We start from the raw sequence: 26,942 nt of genomic DNA on the forward strand, positions 1-26,942 counted from the left end.
GGGCAGTGGTTTCGAACGTAAACAAACATGGCGTAATACTCGCGCGAGCGCAATAAGAAATCCGCCTCGTCCCGCCTCGCATATCTTCGCCTTCTACTGTAGATTTTAACGGTGAGAGTGGCAGTGAAGAGTCGGAATGCGGCTTTAGAGATCGATTTTCAGCTCGAGTGAGGATTCGGGTGTCGATCAGCCTGGAACATCAAATCGCGCTCAAAGGTGGGTGTTGGTTTCGGTTTGAATTGGCTCTGGAGTAGGTATGTGTGCTCTAAACATGTTCTGGCTGGTTTATATTTGTTCGCTAGGGTGTTAACTACCTATGGTGCTGATCTCCTGCCACCAGCGCAGAAACGGACCAAGTTTTCGCTGAGACGAGAGCCCGGCGTCTACCTGGGTGACGACGTAGCCATGGTCCTAGTGCCAAAGAGATCACACAAAACAAAAAACCAGTTTCACCTAGCCGCATCAAACTTTCGCGATGAAGAAACAAAGCATTGTGTTAGATTTCGTATATCCTGACATAATTTTATTCTTTTTGTATATTTTTATATTTACGCTTTTTTCTATCTTTTTCTGTAATTTTTTTACAAAGTTGTTACTTTCAGATTTTTTCATGGTTCTATCGTCAGTGTTGAAGTAAAACTTGTTATTGTATGTCCAAGAATATAAAATTAGCTGCATTTTGGTATATGCTAAGGCAGGATGGTGCCTTTGCTTTATGTAATAAAAAATTTGTACCGAGACCTCCCTTTTTCATCACTTTTTCCGGCGGTCCTGAAAGAGTTAACCCAAATAGCTTGAAGAGTATGGTAGGGATCAGAAAAGTAAGCCTAGCAACTCACATCAACGCAGCGACAGGAAGGTGACTTCAGCGGTCTCCGCTTTCTACCCATCGGCACTGCATCAACACAATTGTCGCGGTGCCGTCGAACAACGCCGTCAGAAAGCGCACAAAGGAGCTTCCGAGGTCACACAACCTCCGGAAAGCGGCGTTTTTCACTGCCCGCACTGGTCCCACCATTCGTTGTCATCAGGGAGAGTAGGAAGCGAACAGCAGCCCCCCGGTTTTCGAGAAACGGGGATCGCGATCATTTGATAAGTTGGGCACAAAACATGCGGTGCGCTCGTCTTGCTGCATTTCCGCTATCTCCCTGGTTCATGCCACCACTGCACCGGCACCATTATTGGTTGTAGGTTCTAAAAAGGGGAAGAAATTTTAACCCCTACGCACCTACAACAAAATTTGCGAGTGCCACTGCAACGTATGGCTAGGCTGGCCGCTGTAGCTGCTGCAGCCGCCGTAGCATTCCTCTTGCTGATGGCGCCCCTACCGGCCCAACCATGATCTTCATCACAGCAGTGACTCCTCCGCTCCCATTGTCTGGCCCTGTGGACGACACACTTCCCAATTACAGTACATTATGGCGAGGCGTTGTAAAACGAGTGTCCCAGTGTGTTCGTTTAGTACGCGTTATCTTCTAAAGCGAGGCGTTAGAAAATGAGTGTCTTGATGTTTCAGTACCGCGACTACATGAAACGACGACGACAGGAGATGCCGACAGCTCGAGCCCCTAAGGGGATTCGTCCCTAAAAGTGCCCTCTCGTGCTCGTTTAAACGAGTGGGTGAAGGGTGCATACCTGGATCCGTTGAGGACCACCCAACTGGTCGAGCTGAGTTTTGGCCTGTGCCAGGTCGTCGCGCAGGCGTGCGTTCTCCGCGTCCAGCGTCCGCCACTCCCGCTCCTGATTCCGCATTCCCGCCAGGGCAGTGGCGGCCTTGCGCTCCATCGTCGTGCACTTGGCCTGCGACGCCTCCAGCTGGGCTTGCAGGGACGAAACCTGCATGCGGCCAGTGGCCCACCCCCTTTAGCAGCAGAGGCCACAATCGGGCCGCTGAGGACAGTTGCGTTGGGAACTGCCACGAGGTGAGGTAAACAAGCAGGCGTGAAGATAATGGCGCCGTCGCTTTGTCCCTCAAGAACCCCAAAAGGATGTGCGCCAAGCAAACAAGTGTTCTGCGCACGTTGTAAGACCAGCAACTGATCGTGCATCCAAACGACACGCAATTAAACATGCATTATCTCCTTCCTCCCATGGGTGATTTCTCCCAGTGCTGTTGGATGTGTTCGTGGAGTGCACTGATGCTCACATGCAAAGGCGGTGCGCGCTTCTGTAGTGTGCGGCAGCCAAGGAGCTGAAAATAATTCCACTTCCTTCTACAAGGCCATAAAACCTTTAGCAAACCCCAAAGGCAAAAGCTTTAGGTGTGAGGCCACCAGGAAGAAAGGAGCGCCCCCTAACACAGAAGTGCAGCGTGCAATATCCAATGAGCTGCAATGGCCCACACGGCGAAGCTCTCGAAATACGCAAGCACTTGGGGGCGACTCACCTGTTAACATTCCTATGGACTTGCTAATTCATGACTTACAGGCTTAAAAACCATCATGCACCTGTACGAAAATGTTTGCCGGGCCATGAAGATGCTCCAAACGCACCAGCTGGCTTATTTCAGAAATATGTGACTTCTGTACTGAAATAAATAAAACTCTCCCTTGCTTGACAGCTAGTGCCATCTAGTGAAAACATTTATTTTTTCCGTTATTTTTTTATTTGTGTAAAGAAATTATATATTTCTAAACGAAGCAAACTACCATTAGGAATATTCTGATGTATCTGTAAAACTTTTTAGATCAGTACACGGCCGTTTTTAAGCCAGTGGGTCATGAATTTGCAAGTCCCATAGGAACGTGATCGGGCGACTGCCCCCTTAACTCTTTCGCTACCGCGCCTATCAAAATCGATCAATTTGATCGATACTTTTGGGAGCGCCTTTTCATAGCGTTCCAGGCGTTTCTCGAACAAGTAAAGCTGTTCGGAGTTAGATCAGAAAATGGCCTTTCAAAATCAGTTTTGTTTTCATTTTTGCAACGGAAACGTGATTTTTGACACGCTTTTAAATCACCTGGTTGTTGAAAAGGGGCGTGGTCATCGCGCCTCAAGGCTACCAACGAAGAATGCGTGCAACTCGTAATTACTCTGCACCAGCGCTTGTTTTTTGCTATCAGGGCGTGAATGGGGAACTAGCAAACGATTTTCAATCGTCAGGTTCACGCTCTAACAGTAATAATCCCAGAAATCGGCTGAAAATGTCAAGCAGTGCCTGGTTGCAAAGCTACTTTATGATTTTAGGCAGTTTTATTGCCTTTGCGCAAGTTGTCCTAAGTACTCTGGTAGTTCTACTTACCCCAGGACCATTCCCAAACAGTTTACAACAGTTTCGGTTTCGTTTCTGCATCGCGAAATTCATATTTAGCGCAACTACGCAGTTACCCAACTTCAAGGCTAACTGCCATGGCGCCTGAAGCGTCCGCGACTGATCCTCGAACAAAGCACGCCGCTCCTCATTTCCCCCCACCCTAACCCGATTTCTGCGATAAAAACTTCAGATGCAAGTCAAAAGGTCACACCCAGTCGCCAGATATCTGTTCCGCCGAGGACAGCGCTTCAAACCGGCCTTACACTGCCAGCTGTTCGCCTTCCAGTTTCGTTTTCATGCGAGGGTATATCCGGGTGTCTAATGTTGCTGCTTAGTTGAACTGTCTATTCGGACGGAGTCTCTGATAAGTTTTTGTACTGTTTCATTTGAAAAATGTTAGGTGGCGCTGCAATAGAGGAGGCTCGTTGTGCTTATCTTTTTTAGCGTGCGACTGCTACTCGGCCAAAGATCACAGGGGACGATTCTAGCTCATCGTACCTCATTTTTGCGAGCGAGGCTACAATTGCGAGTAAGAAGATGATAATAAAGCTCAGCTTTATGTTTTGAGAGATAACTGACCGTGAACGACAACAAACATCAGCCACGGCATTCCGTTTTCAACTTCATGCATGTTTTTTTCTGCATCGCGTGCTTGTCCCAAATATTGTGCTCGCTGTAAATGCAAAGTCAGCCATTGACAAGATGTTTTTACGTTATGTGGGGGCAAATTGGTGCCTCTGATAACGTCAAACTGCCAGATTTATTCCAAGGAACCACCCAAAATTGCTCAGTTTGAATTAGAGGTTGGGCTTCACCGCATGACACGAGCACCGTGCGTGCTAACATTTTTTTTTTATATCTGATAAACTGTTCCGTGCAAGTCGACATTTTTTTTAGGGTGTGTTTTTGAAATGTTTCCCTGCAAAATGTATATTCTAATTTTTTTCTACTACCGGTGGTTTGATATACACAACTCCTTTTTTATCATTTTTTTCGACAACTTGACAAAACTTTTGAATTTGATATTTTTTTTTCACAACTATGATGTATGAAAACCTTTAAAAAACTGGTGTTATTGGAAAGGCCGTTAAATAATCTGCATTTTGTGCTCCTGCAATTAGTGCCTAAATAATTTTTTAGCAGAAAAAAAAATGTTTTCTTGGACCCCCCAAAATTGGTCAATTTTCTGCGGTAGCGAAAGAGTTAAAACGGCAAAAACAAGGGATTATGTGTTTTGCAACACTGCATCTGGCGCAGAACTCACCTTTGCTGTCAGCTCATCTCGCTGCTCTGTTGCGGCCTGCAGCTCGGCACTGAGCTGCTTCTGCTTTCCGAGCAGTTCTTCGTGACTCTTTTCCTTCTCTCGCAGTTTCCCTGTGGCAGCCTCGATTTCATTCTGCAACGAAGCCTGGATTTCAGCGGCTTTCTCCTGGTGTGTGACGTGAGCACTCTGCGCTCGCTCAAGCTCCTCTTGCGCCCTCCGCACTTCACTGCGACACTCCTCCACTTCGGTGTTTTTGGCCTCTAGCAAGCTGTTCGCTGCCTGCACTTGCTCCTCGGCAAGGCTCTGCGCCCTTTCTGCCGCTTCGGCACGTTTGGTCCACTGCGTCACCTGCTGTTCCAGAGACGACTCAGTTTCCAACAGCTTCTTAATTTCCTTTTGGGTCTGCTCGAGGCGCTCTTGCTGCTGTGTTTGTCGTTGCGCTTGGTCCGCCGCCATCTCCTTCAACTCTTGCAGTTGGCGGCAAATTATGTTGTAGTCGCTCTGCAGGCATTCTGCTTCGGACGTCTTCTCCTTGAGCGATTTCCGTGCTGACTTCGCCTCGCTCTCCGCCCGAGCGCAGCTTTCCTTCGCGGCGGCCAAATCCTGTGACAACGCAGAGACAGTGGCCTCCAGGGTCGACTTCGAAGCCGACAGCTTGCCAACTTCCTCTCGTTCCACCTCCAGAAGTTGTTGGTGCTCACGCTGTTTCGTAGCCAGCTGCGCCTTCGACTCTTCGAGCTGTCGAGAAACATCCTCAAGTTCGGCACGCGTGCGCTCGACCAGCGCTGTCTTCTGCTCCAAAAGAGATGTAAGCGACTTATTCTCTTCGATGACAGACTCAAGTTGTCTTGAGATGGCTTCTTTTTCGTCGGTCAACTGCCGAAGGTCATCCTCGAGGGAAGCCAGGCGTGAAGACTGCATTCCAATCTCTTCTTTCAGAGATGCCAGATCCCGCTGCAGTTCTTGCTCGGTTGCTGCATGACGAGCCACGTCAGCCTCGAGGGCATTGGTCCTGTCTTTCTCGTTTGAAAGTTGGTCCCTCAAGGCCTGAAGCGCCCCGTTGGACACTTCGGCGGTAGCCTGTAGGCACTCGATCTCCCTCGTCAGCTGCTCAAGCTCCTTCGCCTGGCCTTCGTTGCGTTCCTTCAACGTCTCGGCGCACTCCTTCAACTTGGCCTCCGACGCCTCGAGACTCTGGATCTTGGCATGAGCGGCAGACAGTGCCAACAGCTCCTTCTGGGCCGCTTCGTGCTGCAGTTTGAGGTCGGCCAATTCATCCTGCAGCTTGGAAGCGAGCGGCTTGACTGTTTGAAGTTCCTGTTCCTTCAGTCTCAGCAGCTGAAGCTCCTCTTCCAGCGCACCGAGCTGCTTCCCCTTCTCAACCAGATCCAGCTGAGCCTGCTTGGCAGAAGCCTGTGCAGACAGGAGCGACGCAATCTGCTCCTCCTTCGACGCCTTCTCTTCCTCGAGGGAAACGACGCGCGATCGGAGTTCCTCTATTTCTTCAAGCTTGGACATTATTCGCTCGACATCAGCTTGCAAGGCCCGGTTCTCTTCTATCAGCTGGTCCGACTTCAACAGCTCCTGTTCCTGTTCCTCCGCCTGCCTCAAGACCGCGCGCTTCTCCTCTTCAAGCCGGTCCCTTTCGGCGTGCGCCTGGGAGCACTTCTCGCGATACTCCGCCGCCTCCAACAGCGCGGCGTTCTTCTCCTCTCCGAGCTGTTCCAGCTGGCTGCTGAACTCCCGCTGCCTCGTGCTCAGGGCCTCTCGCAGAACCCCCAGGTCGACCCCCGTATCTCCAGTCGCAGATAGCTCCGTAAAAGCCACGTCCATGGCTATGCAGATGCTCCGAATCTCGGCGACCTGGTTTTCCTGCACGGCTCGCACATGCTCCAACTCTTCTTTCAGCGCTTTGGCCGATGCTTCGAGGGCGCCGTTGGATGAAAGCAGCTCTTCAATTGTCACCTTCAAGGCGGCCAGCTGTTTGCTTTCTTCTTCGAGCCTTTCTTCGATTTCTTTCTTCCCACGCCTGGCTTCGAGCAGTTCTTTGTCGAGTTCGTCCACTCGCGCAGCCAACTTCAGGTGCTCCCCTTCCAGGGCTGCCTTGGCTGCCGTCACATCGGCGAGTAGTTTGCTCTTCTCGGCGAGTGCCTCCTCGGCGGCATCCTTCACCAGCGAGAGCTCGGAGCAAAGTAGGGCACGCTCCTCGTCCGCTTTGGAGCACCGATCCTGCAGCGCCGCAACCTTGTCTTCACACTCCTTTTTCTCTGCGAATGTGGACTGCAGCGTCTCCTCAACTTCCTCCAGAGCCCCATTAAGCTGCTTGATTGTCAAATCGCTGGATTCCACTTTCTTCAGCAGGTTCTGATTTTCATCCTCGACAATCTCGTTTCTCTGCTGCAACGATGACAGGCCAGCACGCAGTCGATCCAACTCCTGCTCCCGCTCTTCCATTCCTCCGCGCAGCGTCTCCGTTGCAGCTTGCTCATCCAGAAGGTTCTGGTGAAGGGCACTTGCGTCCTTCTTAAGTTGGTCCGTTCGCTGAACGGCAGCTTCCACAAACTGGCGGAGCAATGCGAGGTTTGTCTTGAAGACAGGATTCGGCTCGCTCGCAGGCTCCACAACAGACGCGTCTTCGGACAGAATCCGCCTGGCTTCCGTCGAAGTTTCTTTCACCTCCTTCAGGAAGTCGTTCAAGTTCGAGGCCCACATTTCAATGCAGTCAAAGAGTTGCGCATAGTTGCCACTCTGTTCATCACTACCTTCTTCAGGCAAAGTTTCCCTGCTCTCAAATCCAGCCAGGGCCACCAGGAAGACATTCAGCCTCGCTTCAAGCTCCACCAGCCTCACTCGCAAGGTCTCACTTCTGCCAACAGCAGGAGCGGGGTGCGAAGACTCCACATCCTGGAGGCTGGTGCCTGTTGCATCGGCAGAGCTCGTCTCTTCATCGACGGTGGTGAAAGAACAGAAGCCATCCTCTTCGTCTTCGCCAGGCTGAGATGAGAAAGAAACTGAGGCCGCCGCTTCAACAGTGCCGTCGCTCTGCACGCGAAGCTCCGACCGAAGATTGACGGTGCGTGGGGGAAGATGTTCTTGCTGGTCTGCCGGCAACAACCTGCCCTTGAGGAGCTCCACCAGTTCTTGCAGTCCATCGAATTCATCCTGAACCTGCTGGGTGTACTGCAACAGCAGTGGTGTGCAGGGCGGCGGAGGCGTCTGGCTGAGCATGCCTTGCAGAGACCTGCGCTGGGCTCCCAGCAGGTTGCACACCTGAGCCATCCTCTCGACGAGCTCGTCACCGCTGCTGTTGCTTCCGCTTGACGAGAGCGTCAGCTGGCACGTGGACGCGTTTGTCAGGTCTGTGCCACCGATGGTCATGTCGGTTACACTGGGGTTGAGGGGGGGGAGAGCAAAGCATACTTTCAGACAGTGAGAACGGGATGTCAAGAGCTGGTAATAGGTAGCGAGAGGTACCTGCAATCTTCCTGATCTGCCAGAAAATGGACTATGTTAAAAGCACGGAAGCCTATAGCTCTGAACTACAAAGTTTAATGAGCAGGAGCTGTCAAGTAGCATAAGTGGATCTTTTATGGATTCCTGTAAACACAGATTAAGCCTCACCTTTCACTGCTTTTTGGAAAGGAATGCCAACTGTGCTGCAAAGCTCATGCCATGCCAGGGAAAAACTCATTAAAGCCTGTAGTTCCCCCTAATGCTGGTGCAAATATTATCTTTTGAAATGCTTCCGTAGGTCACCTTGTTTACTGGTCACCCCTTGCGATAAACTGTGTTGTTGATGTCTCTTATTTTAGTATTAGGGCCCTACCTCTGTACATCCTAATATTCTGTACCGTACACACCATACGTTAGCCGTTTGTGTACCTCAATGCGATGTGCTGCTCCCAACACCGCAAGTGCACTCTGCAAGCAAGTTTCACTGCCAAGTCTCACGCGCTGCAATACTGTAATACTCTGCAATGCTGCAATACTCACGCGCTGCAATACATACACAACTGCAGCTGCGTTCAATATCTGGTCTCTAACTAAACTCGGGAGGCCACAGACAGCGTGTTCAGAGCATTAAAAATGCCCACAATTAACCCTTGCCAGTCCAGATCTTTTACCCACTTTCTGGTCGTTCCGGTTCCAGGAAGTGGGTAAAAGGTCCAGACCGGAATGGCCGGACATTTTACTCTCTTGCAAGAAAAAAGTGAGAAAAACCGCGAAATTTAACCTTGAACACCCAAGTTGCACGTACCCTGACAGCGGACCACAAAGGGTTAAAGAACGTTAAATTTGACTGAAGCAGAACCCTTGCTAGGCATGGAAAAAAGGCACTTACTCTTCAGGCTCGAAACTGGAGAACTCGCCTGCCGACTCCACGTCATTCTGTGATACTTCCGGCTTGCCGCTACTCTCCAGGAGGGAGACATTCTCCTCTCTGACGCTGTCCATTTGGTCGGCAGCAGCAGGCACGGACTCCACCCAGCGTGTCACGGCTTCACCCATCTCCTTTACCCTGTTCATCCTCTCCGCCATCAACTGTCTCAGAGCCGGAGCCTCCTCGGACTCAGAATCCGTCTCTCCGTCTCCAACTTCCGGCTCCAAAGCGGCTAGGCACTGCCACTCTTCCTCAAGGAAACCAACAGCGATGCGGTACATCTCCAAAAGCATCGAGACTACGGCTAGAAGGTCCCCGGATGACCCCGCCTGTCGCGTGGCAAGCAGCTCGCTGCTCCGGATACGCTCCACCACAGTCAGCGCACCCACCGCTTCCCTCTCCAAAGCTTCCAGCAGGGCCAACTTTCCCTGCCGCTCCCTGGCCGCAGCTTCCTTCCGGACTCGCATCAGCGTCAGGCACAGCTCGTCCCTCTCCCCGTTGGCCTCCACCAGCTGCTGCCTCAGCTCCGGAAGCTCCCCCAAGCTCGCCTCCACGTCGGCCAGCCGCTCCGACAACTGCTCCGCGTTCTCCGAGTTCCGGTGCAGCTGCATGCTGATGGCGGCCACGGCGGAGTCCTTGTCCTCGAGCTGCTCTTCGAGCTTGCGCCGCCTGTCCTCAACTTGTCGCGTCTTGTCGTCCGCGGCCTTGACAGCTGCGGTCAGCGACCGGAGTTCCCCGTTGCACGTCTCGATCGTCTCTGCCCTGGCATCGGCGAGCTGTTCAAGCTCGAGCCTTGCCGCAAGGGCCTGCTCCAAGCGGTCGCGGGCAGATGTCAGTTCCAACAAGGCCTCGTCCCTCTCCTGAAAAGCAAAGAGAGAGAAAGAGAAAAGACTGCTGCATCTGCATACAGTTATACCTTATTATAACGAGGTAATGAATGTAAGCAACAAGTCCCTTGAAGGTGCCTGTAAAAATCTATGTATTCAGCATCTTGCTTCAATGGAGTAAAATTTGTCTCGTATACACTGTCCTGACAATCAGCCCTGTTCGCACACTGTAGTTAAGTTGTGGCAAAATCGTGGCAGCCTAATTTTTAATCGTGCTTTTCACTTTGGAGTGCCTTTTTTTGCATATACGCATGACACGCAACAGCAGCACGTAAGCCAAACAAAGTTCAAGGTGATTGCACCGAATCGAGACAGTTCAAGGCGTATGCAGTCACGGAGTTTACATTGCAGATGCAGCAAGGAGTCTATTGCAGTTGCTTTCACACATGCCGTGAAAGCAGGCACAGAAAGATTAGCTTCTGCCTTTGAAGTGGTAGGAAGGGCTGCCTATGACCAGTCTGCCACGTCTTGCGATGCCAGTTCGGCGCACACGAGGATGGCAAAGAAGGCGTAAATTTAGATAAGCGCCACCATTTCCTCTAGGAACATGTAACATGCATTCACCAACTTTTCAGAAACATTTGCCTCAAAGACAAGCTGGTTGTGGGTTCAACAAAGAAGGCACATGCAATGTAAGTTTGGAAACAATGTAAGTGGAAAGAGGGCAAAGTTATTTTGCCCAATGATTGCTAGGGGCATGTACAGAACACACAGCGCACATCTGTTAAAAATGTCCACTCCCGCTATAGAAAAATAACGGTTAAAACAAAATGTTGCGCCCCTTTGATTTTGTCATAACAAGACTTGACTTTACATCATTACAATCACCACCACCATCACCCATGCTAGCCACGGCAGTCCAGCTGTTCTCCGTTCCCCATTTATCTGGCCCAACACAATTTTTTTTTTGTTCTAGTCTGAGTTAGGATGTTTTCCACGAGAATTTGTTCTCTAATCCATGGCACTCATCCTTTGTCCTTAAGCATTAGAACTACCACCCCCACCTATGCCTCTCTCAGCTGATCAGGTTCTCGTTTAGTGCTGCTTGATCAAACTCTCCGTTTCAACCCCTTTGGTCACACAAAAAGTGTGCAGTGGCCGTCACATCATACACTAATCCTGAGCCTCCCTTCTAGGAGTAGAACCCCCGTCACGAAAAAGGAAAAACACAGATGCAAGAAAAGATGATTTAATAGAGTAGTCCTCCCCGCATCTCTTGCCTGCCAACCTAACAAAAACACCCCCCAATCTTTCTCTAAAACCCTTCAACCTAACATTTTTAGCCAGAAGGAGTTGGTGAGGGGTTCACATTTTCTTTCAGTCACTTCTACCTCCAAGCAAAGAAAGTCTGAATAGAGTAACTGCAACACCGCTTTTAAGGGGGCACATGGGTCTTTGATCAAAAACTTTGTTTTAACAGTTATGATGATAAAAATTGGAGGACATTTGTAGTTTTCCATTCTGATTGCAGATATAAAATTTGTTTTTGTGCAAAAAGAATATATTCAAATTTATTCGGGTTCTATTTGGTTTTTGAGAGCTTTTGTAAAAAAACTGCTGGAGTGCAGCTGAATAAGGTACCAGTTAACTGTGCGCAAGCAAAGGAGTGCAGTAAGACTAACAGTATCATTCTATCTAGTCTGTAGCAGAAGCTACGGACGTTTGAAGTTTGGGCTTGGAAGGCAAAACCGGTTTTTCTGGTTCCCACCATCCAAGCCCAAACTTGAAACTGTCGTAGCTTCTGCTACAGACCAGATAGAATGATACGGTTAGTCTTACTGCACTCCTTTGCTTGTGCACAGTTAACTGGTACCTTATTCAGCTGCACTCCAGCAGTGTTTTTTACAAAAGCTGTCCAAAAAAATCGAATATGTAAATCTGAATAAATTTGAATGTGGTCGTTTCACACAAAAACAAATTTTATATTTACAACCAGAATGAGAAACTACACATACAGGGTCCGTACGGGCTTCAAAAGCAAAAATTCAAGGGTTTTCAAGGTCCCCATCTTATGTTTTATCTGGGATTATTTATAACTTTTTCAACAAAATGCAAAATTTTGATATTGCCTAATACCTAAGAACATTAATGCACATTTAGATAGGCACTATGGGTTTTCATAAATGCTCCCCCAGCTTTTTTCATATTTTTCTTTTTCATTTTTTTTTTCATAGTTTTGCTGAGGCTGTTTGATTTCAAAACTTAGTTAATGTTGCCTGCATCTCCTGCTTTTTCAGCAAGAGTATCAGCTGAAATTAACTCAGCAAGTGTTGCTGCAAGGCAGGATGAACTATGTACACGTCCACCATTTGCACATAAAAGCAAACGCAGATGGAGCGTATGAGGCACAGCAAGCATGCAATGAAAGGCCGTCCACAGACTAGATGGAACATGCAAGATAGAGAACGGAAGCCGGCTTTCACGGGATTGTATCGTGACATGAATTCTATTGAGGAGTGCTGCTCCCAATGTTGCCTCGTAATAATGAGAACCCACAACTCGTAATTTCACGCAATAGTACACTGAAACTTGATTGTTACAATGTTTCTTTACATTTGTAACACTTAAAATTCACGACGAACACTTTAAATTCTTGTGAGAAGATAGGGCCATTGGTCATCTCCAGAAAAATCAAGAGTTTTCAAGGACCCTTTAAAAATTCCAGGACTTTCCAGGCCTTGAAATTTACACTTCTAAATTCAAGAGTTTTCAAGGTTTTCAAGGACCTGTGCGAACCTTGATATATCCTCCAATTTTTGATCGAAGACCCTTCGATCAAAGTCGACACCCCACACCAGTGCTTACCGCGTTCCGAGCCACCAGTTCATGCTCCAGCGCCTGCCGCTCCGCGGCCGTGCGTTCGCACTCGGCCTTCCGGGCCTCACACTCCTGCCGCAAGGCATCGCACTGCTGCTCGAACTCCGAGCACTGCTCCGAGACACGTGCCACCTGCTCGCGCATCACCCTGCTCTCCTGCTCCTTCTTGTACAAGTCCTCAATCTGCCGCTCAAGCTCCTCAATCTTCGACACCTTCTCGCGCAGCTCGTGCAAGATCAGGTTGTCCACCTGCCTCTGCAAGTCCTCCGCCTCCTCCCGTTTGACCGAAACCTGCTCCTCAAGCGTGGAGCACTTCTGCTGCAGGCTCGCAACGGCGCACTTTTTGTCCTCCAGCTCTTCTCGCGCGGCGAGCTGCGCCGACACGGCCGTCGCCTTCTCGCGAAGCGCAGCCTCCATCGACGCCTCCATCGACGCCAGCTTCGCATTCAGCGCCTCGATCTTGTCGAGGGAGGTGGCGTGCAGCTTGAGCTGCTCGCCCAGCTCGAACTTCAAACTGGCCTCGCTCAATTCAAACATCGACAGCTTCTCCTCCAACGCTTCCTTCTCCTCGCGCGCCTTGGCCTGCTCTTTCGAGTCCCGCTCCTTGGCCCGGACGAGCTCCCTTTCAAGCTCGGTCGCCTTCGCGTGCTTCTCCCTCAAGGCGGCGCCCAGAGAGACAATGCTGGCATCCTTTGTCTCCATAAGGTAAGTCAACCGTTCGCGTTCTTCCCTGAGAGCGTCGCACTTCTCCGTCATGGCCGCCAGCTCGAGCTCGACAGCGTTCTTGGAGGTCTCAATCTCCGCCATGCTCTGGGAGGTCTGCTGTTCGAGCAGCCGGGAGAGCTCCTTTTCGGCCGAGATGTCGTTCTTCAAGGCGACGATTTCGGCTTCCTTTTCTTCCGCAACCCGTCGCATGCGTTCCTCAGCTTCCTCCAGGCTCCGCTGCTTCTGCACGGCGTCGCCAAGCTCCTGCTTCATCCTTTCAAGCATGGTCTCTTGCTCTCTGAGTGCCGTCTCGCGCTCCTTCAGCGCCTCGCTGTTCTGCAGCAAGCGATCGCTGCTTGCCTTGAGGTCCACCTCGGCCTGGTCCACCTTCTTCCGCAGTTCTTGGGCTTCATTCTCGAAATCTTTCAGGGCTGCTTCCTTCTCGGAGAGGTCTTTGAGCAACTTCGTCTTCTCGCTCTCCCTCTCGGACAGTAGCTCCTCGAGTTGCCGAACGAGAGCCTCGCTCTTGGCACGAGCACTCTCAAGCTCCGGTATCTTCTCACATTCGACACCTTGCCTTGCACATTTCGCCTTCAACTCCTCCCTCTCACGCTCGCTCGCTTCCAAGCTGGCCTTGATTTCATCGCAGCGGCGCAATGCTTCCTGAAGATCGTCCCGCAGCCTGCCAGCACTGGAAACGAGGTCCTTGCCGTCTGCAATCTCCTTCTCGAGACACCCAACGCTCTCTTGCTTCTGCTCCAACTCCCTGGTCAACTCCTCGATGCTCTTCGAGAGCTGCTGGACAGTGCCTTCAAGGGCCCGCTTCGAATCCAACAGTGCAGCCACCTCTGCTTCTCTCTCCCGCAGCGTCTTAGCTATGGCTTGGCTTTCTTCGGCCTGCTTGCGAAGCGCCTGGATTTCCTGCTCCAGGGTGCAGGCCTTCTGAGAAGCCTCTCGCTCGAGTCGCTCGGTCGCCTCCAACTTGGCCTCCAGCTTCTGCACCTTCACAGCGGACTCTGTGACGGACCTCTGAGACTTGTCCAGCTCTCCCCTCAGGTGGTCAGAGGATCCGGACTTCTCCTTGACCACCTGCAGCAGTTCTTGGATCTTTTCTTCAGCCTTGCATAGGCGATTCTCCAAGTCCTGGCAGCGCGCAGCCTCACGTTTCAGCTCCGAGCGGCTCTGGTTGAGTTCTTTTTCCAGGCTCTGCTTTTGTTGCTCTAAGGACAGCAGTTGGTTCTGCAATAAAGCAACGAAGGACACACAAAAGAGCCAGTTCAAAATTGTAAAAATAAGAACGGAACACTTTTTGAATGGTATCACATCTATGGTTCTGCATACATATGATGAACGATAGAAAAGTTAACACCTGAAGCTGTTTTCTTTTCATAAATCAGTAAAAAACACTCAGAACAAAAACAGAATAGAGCCATCGACGAATAGGAAAAGCCGCCCACATCACGAAAATCCAGCATCTTTACACTGAATGAAATACAGTCTAGTCCACTTATAACAATATCCAAGTGCCAATGAAATCCCACCGTTATAACCGATAATTGTTATAAGCGGGTTGCGAAATAAAAAGAGGGAGCAGAGCTCAAAACATTTCATTCGCATGCCAGAAAGGTCGTATTACTACTTACTACTAATTTGCGGAAAAGGAGCCACAGCCGGTCACCTTTGTTTGCCGCGTGTGAAGCTAGCGCAAATCTTTTCCAAGAGAATATACAGGTGCTTCACCTAGCTGAGGTTAATGTCCTTGGCGGAAACAAAGTCCCCGAGGGACTGTGTCACGCATTGGGCCTCCTACGAAGACACTACCTGAGTAGGCTGTGCAAGCGCGTCATTAGAGTCATCACTGTTGCACTTTTGGTGCACATTATAACTGGATGTTTGAAAACTGCGCTTGAGGTTACTAAGGACACATTTGAAAGGAATACAAACGGACAACGTGGACAGCACGAGCGCATTGCACTCGTGCTGTCATTGCGCTTGGCTACAGCACAGCATTGCGCTCGTGCTGTCCACATCGTCCGTTTGTATTCCTTTCAAATGTGTCCTTAGTAACCTCAAGCGCAGTTTTCAAACATGCAGAACCAATCAGCCCAATTCATCACCTTACTGATTATAACTGGACTCAATCGTTATATCCGATATCGTGGCACTGGAGCATTGTAATAAGCGGTTTACTTTACCATAAAGAGTTTACAAAAGTTGACGGTGCCATAGCTGTTCATCGTTATATTCGATATATTGTTATAAACGGTATCGTTATAAATGGACTCGACTGTAGTAGTTTTCGCTGGTCTGTCACTCAAAAAAATAAACTCGAAATATTCATCAAATAGTTTTTTTCTGCTCAAGTCTGCTTTTGGCAGCTTCAGTGTTCATAGCAAGGGTTGATTGACCTAGACAACATCACTTGATTGGTTGCAGCACCAAGGGTGAAGGTGCAACAACCAGGCTTCGGTTTGCATTTCCCAAGCAGCCACTTAGCACAGGTGACAGAAACGCATGCAGTGAACACCTTTACATTATTTCAAAATGTTAGGAACGGAGATACTTTAGTTTACTTGGTGCATATTTTGTACGGGCATTGCACGCGTACGGTGAGAGCGTTTGAATTCAAGCATCGATCTCAATTACCAAAAAATGCCAATTTGAAAGGAAGGCGAAAATAAACTTGAACAACACAGAATCCTAATCATAATAACAGCAACCATTAGCTTGAGATAAAAGGCTGCCACTTCAGCTCAAGTTATTCTTGACTGAAATGACAGACTGACTGAGTGAACTTGTTACCCGACTGAAGCGACAAAAATACTGCTTCACTTGGCACCCTCCTACTCTTTTATGCAGCTGCTAAAGGACCTCCTCTGTTCTGCTTCAGAAGCCTTGGGGCAGAATCGTGGGTTTTCGAACGAACATCCCAGGTTTGAGTCTGTGCCATTCCAATATTTTTTTTTCGGGACCCGTGAATTTTTCATCATAAAATGTCCTACCTCAATTTTGCGCATTCTTTTCGTAAATAAGTGATTTGGTATGTTTTAGGTCAGTTTGGCAGTGCAGAGTCAAATTCTGCATTGCACCGAAAGGACCGGGCTTGTACGTCTGTTGGAACAGAATGTCACCCCAGTACAAAACAAAACACACGATTTGTTACAATCGACCCTCACAGCGCTTGCGCAGTAATAAGAGGTGCCGCGCACACCTTGGTGTTTGCCAGCTGGCTCTGCAGTTGAGCCACCTCCTGCGCCTGCTGCTCCAGGCTGCACCCGGACTTGTGCAGCTCCGTCTCCAGCCGACGGACCTCCCGGTTGGCCGCATCACCAGCCGCCCCCAGCTCGCGGACCTTGGCCTCCGCGCTGGCGTTCCTGGAGGCAAGGCAAACAACCACACTCGGTTTTCCTGAGCAACCTTTTCAATTGGCAACCGTCAGTGGGGAGAGGTTGGCGTCAATAACCCTGAATGACCGGCCACCGACCTCAAGGGCACTCGGTCGCGCTTGCAGGATTTATTCGCACAGAAGAAAACCATCTCCCCGCGAGGGGGACTCGAGTAAATGCGTCGCATAGGGGGTGAGTGTGTTGTGTTAACGTTTAGTGTTTGGGGGGTGGTGCTATCACGTGTACACCACGCAGCTATCACGCCGCTAGCACGCCGCTGAGTCGCCAACGCACGCCGCTGACGACGTAGTTTGAATGAGTCAAGGATATAAGGTGCATTCGTAGCCTTTCATTCTGTGTCGGTTTTGTGGCGCAGTGGGAAGAGCACCATGTACCTCGCGTTCCGCCCACAGGTAGTGAATGCGTTGTATCAGCAGCTTCTTGACGTAGTTTGAATGAGTCAAGGATATAAGGCGCGTTCGTAGCCTTTCATTCTGTGTCGGTTTTGTGGCGCAGTGGGAAGAGCACCATGTACCTCGCGTTCCGCCCACAGGTAGTGAATGCGTTGTATCAGCAGCTTCTTGACGTAGTTTGAATGAGTCAAGGATATAAGGTGCATTCGTAGCCTTTCATTCTGTGTCGGTTTTGTGGCGCAGTGGGAAGAGCACCATGTACCTCGCGTTCCGCCCACAGGTAGTGAATGCGTTGTATCAGCAGCTTCTTGACGTAGTTTGAATGAGTCAAGGATATAAGGCGCGTTCGTAGCCTTTCATTCTGTGTCGGTTTTGTGGCGCAGTGGGAAGAGCACCATGTACCTCGCGTTCCGCCCACAGGTAGTGAATGCGTTGTATCAGCAGCTTCTTGACGTAGTTTGAATGAGTCAAGGATATAAGGTGCATTCGTAGCCTTTCATTCTGTGTCGGTTTTGTGGCGCAGTGGGAAGAGCACCATGTACCTCGCGTTCCGCCCACAGGTAGTGAATGCGTTGTATCAGCAGCTTCTTGACGTAGTTTGAATGAGTCAAGGATATAAGGCGCGCTCGTAGCCTTTCATTCTGTGTCGGCTTTGTGGCGCAGTGGGTAGAGCACCATGTACCTTGCCTTCCGCCCGCAGGGTCGTGGGATCGAAACCAGGCGCCGGTAACTGTTATTTCTTTTTATAGTGTAGGGGGAGGCTGGCTGCTGCGGACGCCGACGCACGGGTGACATCGTGAGTTATACAAATGCTCTGCATTTAAAACGAAAAGCATCATGCAGGGTGCATTCAGAATATTTAAAAGAAAATTTGAGAAGACTTTATTAATAGACCAAGCTCAAATTGAACAAACCATTCAAAAAACTGATTTTGCAACAGAGTTCACAAAGTCACCTTCACTTTAGAGAGGTTCCTTCACCATACAGCAGCCATTTTAGCTTCCTTTTCTTATCTGCTTTCGACGAATGCTGTTGCTTTTGCCAAGAAATGCAGCCAGTTCTCATCTGAGTGTGTAACACCTTGTACACCTTTAACCCTTTAATTAAAACCACGTTTTTCTTGTACACAGAGCCGCTCATTTTTCTAAGCTCCACACAAGCTCAACCCCAGCCGATGTTTTAGACTGTCACCACAACTTCCTTCGAGTCTTCGAGGTATACAGGATACGTTGCCTCACTGAGCATACAGAAAACAGCCGCATCTTCAGATTGCTCCACAGACCATAAAGTTTCATACCAATATAATCTAAACGGAAATCTGTCGCCACAGTTCTCGCCAGAGCATGCCGTCATGGCAGCCTCCATAGCAGCTGACATTCCTTACCTGGCCTCACAGAGCTTCATACAAAAATAACTGGAGAGGAATCTCGCGCTGTGATCATCCACCTTGATGGACATGACGGCTAGTTGTGGATTCGGATTGGCGATCAATGGCTTCACAGAAAGTACCATGGATTAGATTGTGCAACCAGTTTCGTTTTCGTCGCGGTCTTGCATGAATGACTTTGCTTATGCAGGGGTCGGGAAGAAGCGTTCAAAACCATGTTTCCCCTTGAAATCTATGTCACTCGCGCACTGATGCCGAGTGGAAATGTTCTATAACCAAATTTAATACAAAATCAAATTTCGGTACCTTCCGAGCGCTTCTGGACCTCTAACGCCATTCAAATAGTCAAAGAAAAATTATTTCGATTCATCAGAATTTCCTACGGTCAGCAAAAGTGCGCCAAGTCGCCCCAGACCATCACCAGATGTGCACCCTTGAGTTTTGCTTTCTTCTCCGGTCGCTCTATCGCCGGCGCGAGCTGTTGTAAACAGATCCGGCCCTGTTCTAAAGACCCCACTTTCATCTGCAGCGTGTTGACGACGTTCGGGCGAAACTGTTTGGCGCCAGCTGCAGAGAGAGCAGAGTTTTCTCCACGAAGACGGCCGGCTGTTGACCTTGGCGTAGCGCTCCGGCAGTCCGATGCTACTCTTTCTAGTTTCGGTTCTATTATTGCGCGCCAAACGCCAGTGGCGCTGGGGAAACAAAATGCTCTCTCTCTCCCATTTTTCTCTTCGCTCGTTCACGGAGCGCTTTCCCTCTCCCCCGCGTCGCCCCGTCTTGCTGCGCATGCGCGAGAACGGTTTCCCTGCGCGACGGCGAGGCCGATGCGCGTTTCATGTAGTGGGCTATTTCTCGTATGTGCTCCCTCGGACATTACGGTGCTACAAAAGGGACGCCAAGAACACCAGGATGAATCGTAACGCGATGACTCCGAGTGCTGTTAGCAAAAGGTGAGAACGTCGTTCGTATGCCGTGCGTGAAGCTGAGGACTTGTGTTGTGCGTGTGCTGTGCTTGAAGACAAAGACAGACAAACTTGTCTGTGTTGCATTGGTCATCGGTGTTTCTCGCCGCACGTCGCGTTCGCGCACGTAACGCGAATAAAGTGTTCAAGTGATATTCGAGCTGGCGTCGTTACTGCTCAAGCGGCGTGGCTTCGTGCCGGCGGAGCGAGGCTTGCCCGTTGGAGGCAGCGGGGTGGCGGCGGCGGTTGCCGGGTGGGAATGGGGGTGACAGGGGGTGACAGGGGGTGGGGGGAAGGAATCCAACCGGCATAAGAAGGGAGAGCGTTACCTCTCCCCCACGCAAGCTGCGCGCCCTCGCATTGTTGCCATGGCAATTATAACGCCTTCAAGCCCAACATGGCGGTGGCGTTGCTAGGGCAACAACAACGCAGTAATGTTTCCCCAGGCTCACCAGGGAAGAATATGCCGCATGAGTCGCAATTAGCCCGGACGCTGGGTTGAAGGCTAAGAGTCCGCCTCCTGGCTCCGGAGCAGCGCGCAGCTGTTTGTTGATATTTTTGTCTGTATATAACTTTTGCACTTACACTGCTCCTATTTGCAATATTATTATACAACCCTTTTTTGTTCAAAGCGTATATTTCCAATTCTTTTTATGTATACTGTGAGCAAAATAGCTTTGAGGTTACCATCAATTTTTTTTGTTAGTTTTTTTTTGTTTTAACAATTTTTTGATAAAATTCGTAATACATCTGTTGTTTGAAATTATTACTGTTGGAAAGCCCCATTCTTCCTCTATCATTTCATAACTTACACTTTAGCATCCATAATTTTCTGTGGCAAGAAAAAAAAATATTTCCTAGACTACCCAAAAACAACCGGTAGGCACTAGTGTTTACATAATTGTATGCATGTAAATAACTTTTGTACTTATAGAGCTAATTTTTGCAGTGTTACTTTATATGGGTCTTATGCTCAAATTGCACATTTCAGATATTTTTTATGTGTACCCTCTGAAAAGTGGCATTGATGTTTTCTTCATTTTTTTTTCTTTTTGTTGCTTTTTCTTGTTTTGAACATTTGTTTATAAAATGTGTAAGAAATATGTTTTTTGAAATTATTACTGTTGCAAAGCCCTATTCTTTCTCTATCATTTCATATCTCACACTTCAGCATCAGTGATTTCCTGTGGCAAGAAAAAAATATTTCCTGGAACACCCAAAAACAACCGATTTTTCTGCAGTCACGGAAGTGTCCACGTCCCGCTGCAGTTGGCGGCAAATGGCAAACGTACTTCACCAGCCTCCTTAACACTTTCGTGATCGCACCTATTCCCATGGATAGTATGCTACCGATGAATACAAATTCAAATTTTGGCACTCTCTGGCACAGAGAGTCGAAGTTTTCTCCCCGAAGACGGCCCGGAGTTTGCCTTGCATAGCGCTTCGGAGCAGCATGTGGCTCTTTATGTATATACAGTGGAATCTCGGTGATACGAATTCGGTTGATACGAATTTCGTTGTGATACGAATTTTTAAAATTCCCCGGCGAAAATGCATTGTATGCAATGTAAAAAAATTCGGTTGATCCGTACGCATTTATCACCTGGTGCGGGTGATACGAACACGGGAGCCGCGAGCAGACGACTGCGGCGTGGACGGGAGGCGGGAGTGTTGGTGTGGCCGTGCGCCCTTGGTTGCGCGCGGGCACAAAAGCATGGAGCGTGAACCGCATGGAGCGTTTTCTGCTCGCGAAAACGCGCCGCGCACGCCACAGGCGCGCTGACCCTGCCGCGTAAAGGCCCGTTCACACTTGCGACAAGAGCGACGTCGCGCAGCGACGCGACTGGAGCGACCGCCACTCTCGGTGTTCACACTTGCCAGCGACACGGGCGACGACGACGACCGTATTTTTGCTTTTCTTGTTATTGTTTCTCGCTTAGAACGAGACTTCACGGGAGTTTCGGTTCCAAGGTCTCGGAGTATCGCGAATTTCGCAAGAGTTCGCAGGTGTGTCGGCGCCAAAGCGGCGTTTTGAAGCGGCGCGCTTCTTGCGTTTTGGTCGTCATTTGCTGGCCCAGCGGAACGCTGTTTCTGTCTCTTCTGGCCCATCATTTCGCCAGAATGGATTTGGCGGAAGAAGAGCAGATCACGCTGATCTTACTTTCCACCTGCATGATGGAGCTACATGAAGTTATGCAGGAACCGCCGAAAAAAAAAAAAAAAAACGACGCTACTGGGTGCGTCCCTGCCTCCAAGAGCGCGATAGGTTGGGCCAAGGGAACAACCTTTTGCCGCTCCTTCGTTCCCGTGACGTAGAGTGGTACAGAGAGTAAGTTCTTATCAGAGATTTCGTTTTCTGGTTATTACTTGCTATGTGACAAACTTAAAAGTCTCCTCTATGGTTTCATGCCCTCTTTCCAGCTACTTGCGGATGGCCCCGCAAACGTTTGACTCACTGCTCAAGCTTGTGAGCCCCCGCATTACAAAGCGGGACACGCGGTTTCGAAAAGCGATAGCCGCAGAGCACCGCTTGGCGCAAACCATCAGGTAACGTCCATGGTCTGACGAAATTTGTAAAATTTATAGAACTGCACAGGTGCGACGAGATTTCGGCGTGTGTCGAGATTTCGGCGCACGTTAAAAATCCCCAGGTGGTTGAAATTAATCCTGTTTATTAAAGCTGTTTATATTACTACAAAAGCTACCCTGAGATTTACTGTAATGCTTTGCATTGAATTCTTTTCTGCACAGATTTTTAGCTGCAGGAGAGACGCTGCGGTCGTCTTCGTTCAATTTCTTGACCGGCCGATCGACCTCCTGCCAGCTAATTTCAGAGGTATGCCAGGCCATCTGGGATATCGTCGGTCCCCTGTATGTTGTGCTGCCTTCATCACCGGCTGAGTGGAAAAAGGTAAGTTAGTAGCCGTACTTGCGTTATGCACAACCACACCTTGAGATGCATTTTTGTAAATTTTCTACATAGTATATGTGAAATAACTGCACAATGTGCATAATTGTTTTCTTCAGGTTGCTGAAGACTTCGAGGAGTTCTGGAACATGCCCCATTGCCTAGGGGCAATGGATGGCAAGCACATTAACATTGAGTGCACGGACAACTCGGGCAGCTTGGACCACAACTACAAGAAAGTTTTTAGCAAGTCCATGCTGGCTATTAGCGACGCACATTACAGGTACCGGTTTCTCAGTAGTGCTACTATTACAGTGCCTTGCGTGCACAGTTGGGTGGGGGGAAGAATTTAGAAGTAAAAACATGCCCGTAAAAAGTAGAGAGTGTTGCAAAGACCCAGATATTTCACATCTTACTGTTATCTAACTCATTCAGTTTTTTGTTGGTTACCAGCTGCCGCTTCCAGCAAAGCAATAATAAAAGCATACCTCTAACTTATACTGGCAGAAAGCCTACAAGTCAATCATGCCATGTATGAGCTGATGTGTGCACTTTTCAAGCCCAAAATTGGCAAAAAAAGAAGTGTGCCTGCCTGAATAGTCTCTTAACTCAACATTGATCGCACTTATCTACCACCTAAATAAACCAGAGGTGGGTAGTAAATAAATAAAAAGCAGGTATATAAACCACAACCAGAGATCGTAAACAGTCGAGAGAAGCGAGTCCTCATGTTGGACAGATAATTTTTACCATTCATATGTCTACTTTCATGCACCAGGTTCCTATATGTGGAGTTCGGGCACCACGGCAGTGAGTCGGACGGCGGTATTTTTGGCCGCAGTGAGTTCCATATAGCTCTGGAAAGAGGAGAGCAAGGACTCCCAGCTGACACACCACTCTGTGGCATTGGCAACACGCCGTATTTCTTTGTGGGGGATGAGGCCTTCCCCCTCAAAACGTACCTGATGAGGCCGTACTCAAGAAAGAGTAAGTTCTCACGTCTGTTCTGGTATAGTAGAATGCTTCAACGTTCCTATGTAAACGTGTACAAGTATCTAATGAAATATGGCCATAAAGCGTGCAGTCAGCGTGGTGAAACCGTAAGGACAATTAAATGTAATGTATGCTACAATACACAAGTATGTAGAAGGCCTCACAATTGTTGCATGCGCTGCTTTCCTGATTACAGGTTTGCTGCCATGTGTGCAGCTAATCTACAGTTAATTTGCTGTCGGACGGGAATTTACTGTGTCCAGGATAGTGGCTGCTAGAAGAAGCATGCAGTGTACTCCAAATATCAGCGTGGTACCAGCCACCTCCACCTGATTATTTCGTAAAATTCTGCCTTTGTTGTTTTCTAGGCCTGCACTCAGTCGCTGGTGACGTTGGCAGCAGCCAACAGCTCACAGAAGTCGAAAAGAAGAGAATTTTCAATTATAGGTTGAGTAGGGCACGCCGGATAGTTGAAAACACATTCGGAATTTTGGCGCAAAGGTGGCGCATTCTTCGACGGCCGTTCAAAGCCAACGAAAAAAACATCACGAGAATCATAGGAGCCTGCGTCACACTCCACAACTTCCTGATGTCGGAGCCTGCTGCCTTCCGCACGGTATACTGCCAATCAGGCTTGACTGACCATGAGGACTGGCAGGGACGACTAGTTGAAGGCAGTTGGCGCAATGAGGACAATAATAATGGTGCCTTGCAGGATCCCCCGACCACCTCCCACCGCTCTACAAGGTATGATCTTCAAGTACAGTTTTGTTGTGACGAATGCTAATAGTGCCGCTGTGAAAAGTTTGGTTTGTGCTGAACGAGGGAATCGTAAAATTACAATTACGATCTTTCTTTTTGTTTCATTTGATCCAGGGCTGCTTACAACATGAGGGACAAGCTGTGCAAGTATTTGGTCAATGAAGGGCAAGTTCCTTGGCAAGAGGCCATGATAAGAAGCAGCAAGGCATAAAGAGGCAAGTTGTTTTTAATGGAAGTTTATTTAAAAAATTGAACATAAACATTGCACGCATGGTAATACTAGTACAAAATGGTTTGTGACAGGAACAGGTAAAAAAAGGCAAAGTAGAAAAATTAGTGGCAATATAAGCATGAAGACATTAAGTTAAAGTACAAGGAACTAACGAAAGCAAAAGACAAGAGTGTGCAAGAAAAATAATGGAATACCAGAAAAAGAAATAGTAATACGAGAGTGATTTCTTTTAGCATTGTAGTTCACACGCCTCCTTCTGTGAGAGCCTCCATGACTTTGTTGTGTACTAGACTTTGCATTTGAAAAATTACTTCCTGTCTTTTAATTGGTGGCAAAGTCCGGATTTGTTCCGCAAGCGCCATGCACGAGTAGTGTACATGGTCATTCCGCTGCAGCGTTTCGTTGCGGAGGGTGTGGAGGTGGGTCAGGCAGGCAGCTGCCACTGTTGAAGGCAGCGTCTTCTCTGCTGTCTCTGGGCAACTGAAGCATTGAAATATATGTTACTGGTAATAGTTTCCGTATGAATAATTGTTATCTTACCTCTGTGCCTTCTTGGACAGCCTTGGGACCTTTCTTGGCCTGGCAACCCTTGTGTAAAGCAAATGAAAATAAGCTCGAATAAATACTTGTGCCAACCATTCGAGCTGTGCATAAACAAAAGGCAAATGTATTCCACGTTTTAACGTGAACTGTGTATATAAATACTCGGGCGTAGCTGTAGCCCGGTGCTCATTTGCACTGGCCCTGGGCTTTCATAGCTAAATAAAAAGAGACATTTTTTCCCTGTCATTTGTCCACTGGAGGTACAACTTGTTAGTGGTAATTTCTAGCGACTGTAGTTACCCATCAACTTCTCCTTCTGGGCTCCCACATTGCAGGAGGCCACTCCGCGTGCCCTCAATGTCCTCCATGAAGCCGTCGCTGTCATTTTCTGACACTACTTCGAAAGCAGCGAGCACTCCTTCTTCCATTTCAGCTGGTTGTCTGCAGTGGTACACAAAGTAACGTAATCAATCCAGTTGGCTGACTAGCACATGTGCCGACTGTGCTTGGGATGTACAGGTGGGGACACAATATTCCGGTCATATTTTATAGTGTTTTTTCTTCTCATGACCTTTTTGGGTTGCCCAGTGTGCTTTGTGCAATACCGCATACTCTGAATGACCTTGTGGGTGCTTTGATAGTCGTGTACAAACACTAAAAGGTTGTACGGTACGTGAGGAATTGCTGAACATGTGCAATCTGTAGGAGATATGAATTTCTATGGTCAATGCTTTTGGAGGGGAGGGGGGGGGGGGGGGTTCTGTTGCCTTTGTCGTGCTCAAGATGTACACACTTGTGTGCTTGTTGTCATATTTTATACACTCTGTTTTTCTTCTCATGACCTTTTTGGGTTGCCCACTGTGCTTTGTGCAATACCGCATACTCTGAATGACCTTGTGGGTGCTTCGATAGTCGTGTACAAACACTAAATGGTTGTACGGTACGTGAGGAATTGCGGAACATGTGCAATCTGTAGGAGATATGAATTTCTATGGTCAATGCTTTTTTTTGGAGGGGGGGTCTTTTTTTTTTCCCCTGCTGCCTTCATTGTGCTCAGCATGTACACATTTATTGTGTGCTATCTGTGTTGTGATATTTTATAGAGTCTCTTTTTCTTCTCATGATCTTTTTCGGTTTAACTCACCATGTTAGTGCTTTGATATTCGTGTATATACACTAAAATGGTGAATGTTATCTGGAATAAAATATCGTGCCCCCGCCATGGCCACAAGTTCATCAAAAACCTGCTGCAATTTCCTGTGTTATAATTTACACAACCTTAACAAAACAAGCAATCAGTAGCACACCACTGCAACACTCCTCATAAACCACGTGTTGCTTTGGAGCAAACAACCTTCCTTTGATCTTTAAATGTGCATACGTCTTGTTACTTACCGCTGAGAGTTTGTGAATGCAGTGGTGCCACTGACGAACGGTGATTTGGAGCAATTTTTGTATCAGCAAATTATTAATTTTGGAGCAATTTGGAGCACCTAAATGCCAGTTTTGGAGCACCTTGGAGCAACTAAACATCAACTGCTAGATGTGTCCAAAGCATCTCTCAACACTAAAGATTGACCAGTATCGTCCAGTAATTGATGTGTAGGTCGTCATGGAATGCGCTTCAAGGTGCTTTTCCCACATGCGATCACAAATGGACGGCACAACTCAAGAATAATGGTCTTCTTGTCCCTACTAGGGGAAGTCTTTTTCAAGGAGTCACTGAAAACGCTTCATAGTTGGCAGGCTCGAACATGCATTAAAAATAGCTTTCACAGTCAGCTCTACCAATAGCCCAAGAATAGCGAAATAGCCAATAAAGAAAAGTTCTACAACCACAAGAAAAAGTAGCCATATTTGGCTCTTTATAGCCTGACCTGTCATTCCTGGGGCAATGGGATTTTTTTTTCCACTTATTTCGAAACAGTCGCCAGAAGTTTGATGCAATTAAATCCCCAAGTATCCACGCAATAGCAAAAATGCAACAAAACATAATTTGCAAGGTATTTAATTCCTTTCTGGTGTGGATAAAAGACAACATGCAAAACA

General features: G+C 48.5%; 1 protein-coding gene and 1 long non-coding RNA gene across 3 annotated transcripts in view; both read right to left on the reverse strand.

Moving 5' to 3' along the window:
* The window catches only part of LOC144152850 (uncharacterized), a 66,325-nt gene that overhangs the window by 15,350 nt on the left and 24,033 nt on the right, over positions 1–26,942 (reverse strand). For both annotated transcript variants that reach the window (XM_077684345.1, XM_077684344.1), the window contains exons 9-13: positions 16,519–16,681; positions 12,591–14,546; positions 8,860–9,758; positions 4,518–7,905; positions 1,636–1,836 (exon numbers count right to left, since the gene is read on the reverse strand). In XM_077684345.1, the coding sequence (XP_077540471.1) occupies positions 1,636–1,836; positions 4,518–7,905; positions 8,860–9,758; positions 12,591–14,546; positions 16,519–16,681 (6,607 nt within the window). The remainder of the gene's footprint in view (positions 1–1,635; positions 1,837–4,517; positions 7,906–8,859; positions 9,759–12,590; positions 14,547–16,518; positions 16,682–26,942) is intronic.
* Positions 24,396–25,623, reverse strand: LOC144152155 (uncharacterized). Its single transcript, XR_013319076.1, has 3 exons — positions 25,194–25,623; positions 24,891–24,938; positions 24,396–24,830 (listed from the first exon to the last, which is right to left on the reverse strand). It is a non-coding gene; the product is annotated as an uncharacterized LOC144152155 (long non-coding RNA).

Source organism: Haemaphysalis longicornis, unplaced genomic scaffold (assembly GCF_048455015.1).
Source record: "Haemaphysalis longicornis isolate Haplotype H1 unplaced genomic scaffold, Haemaphysalis longicornis Haplotype H1 scaffold_9, whole genome shotgun sequence".
NCBI classification, from domain to species: Eukaryota; Metazoa; Arthropoda; class Arachnida; order Ixodida; family Ixodidae; genus Haemaphysalis; species Haemaphysalis longicornis.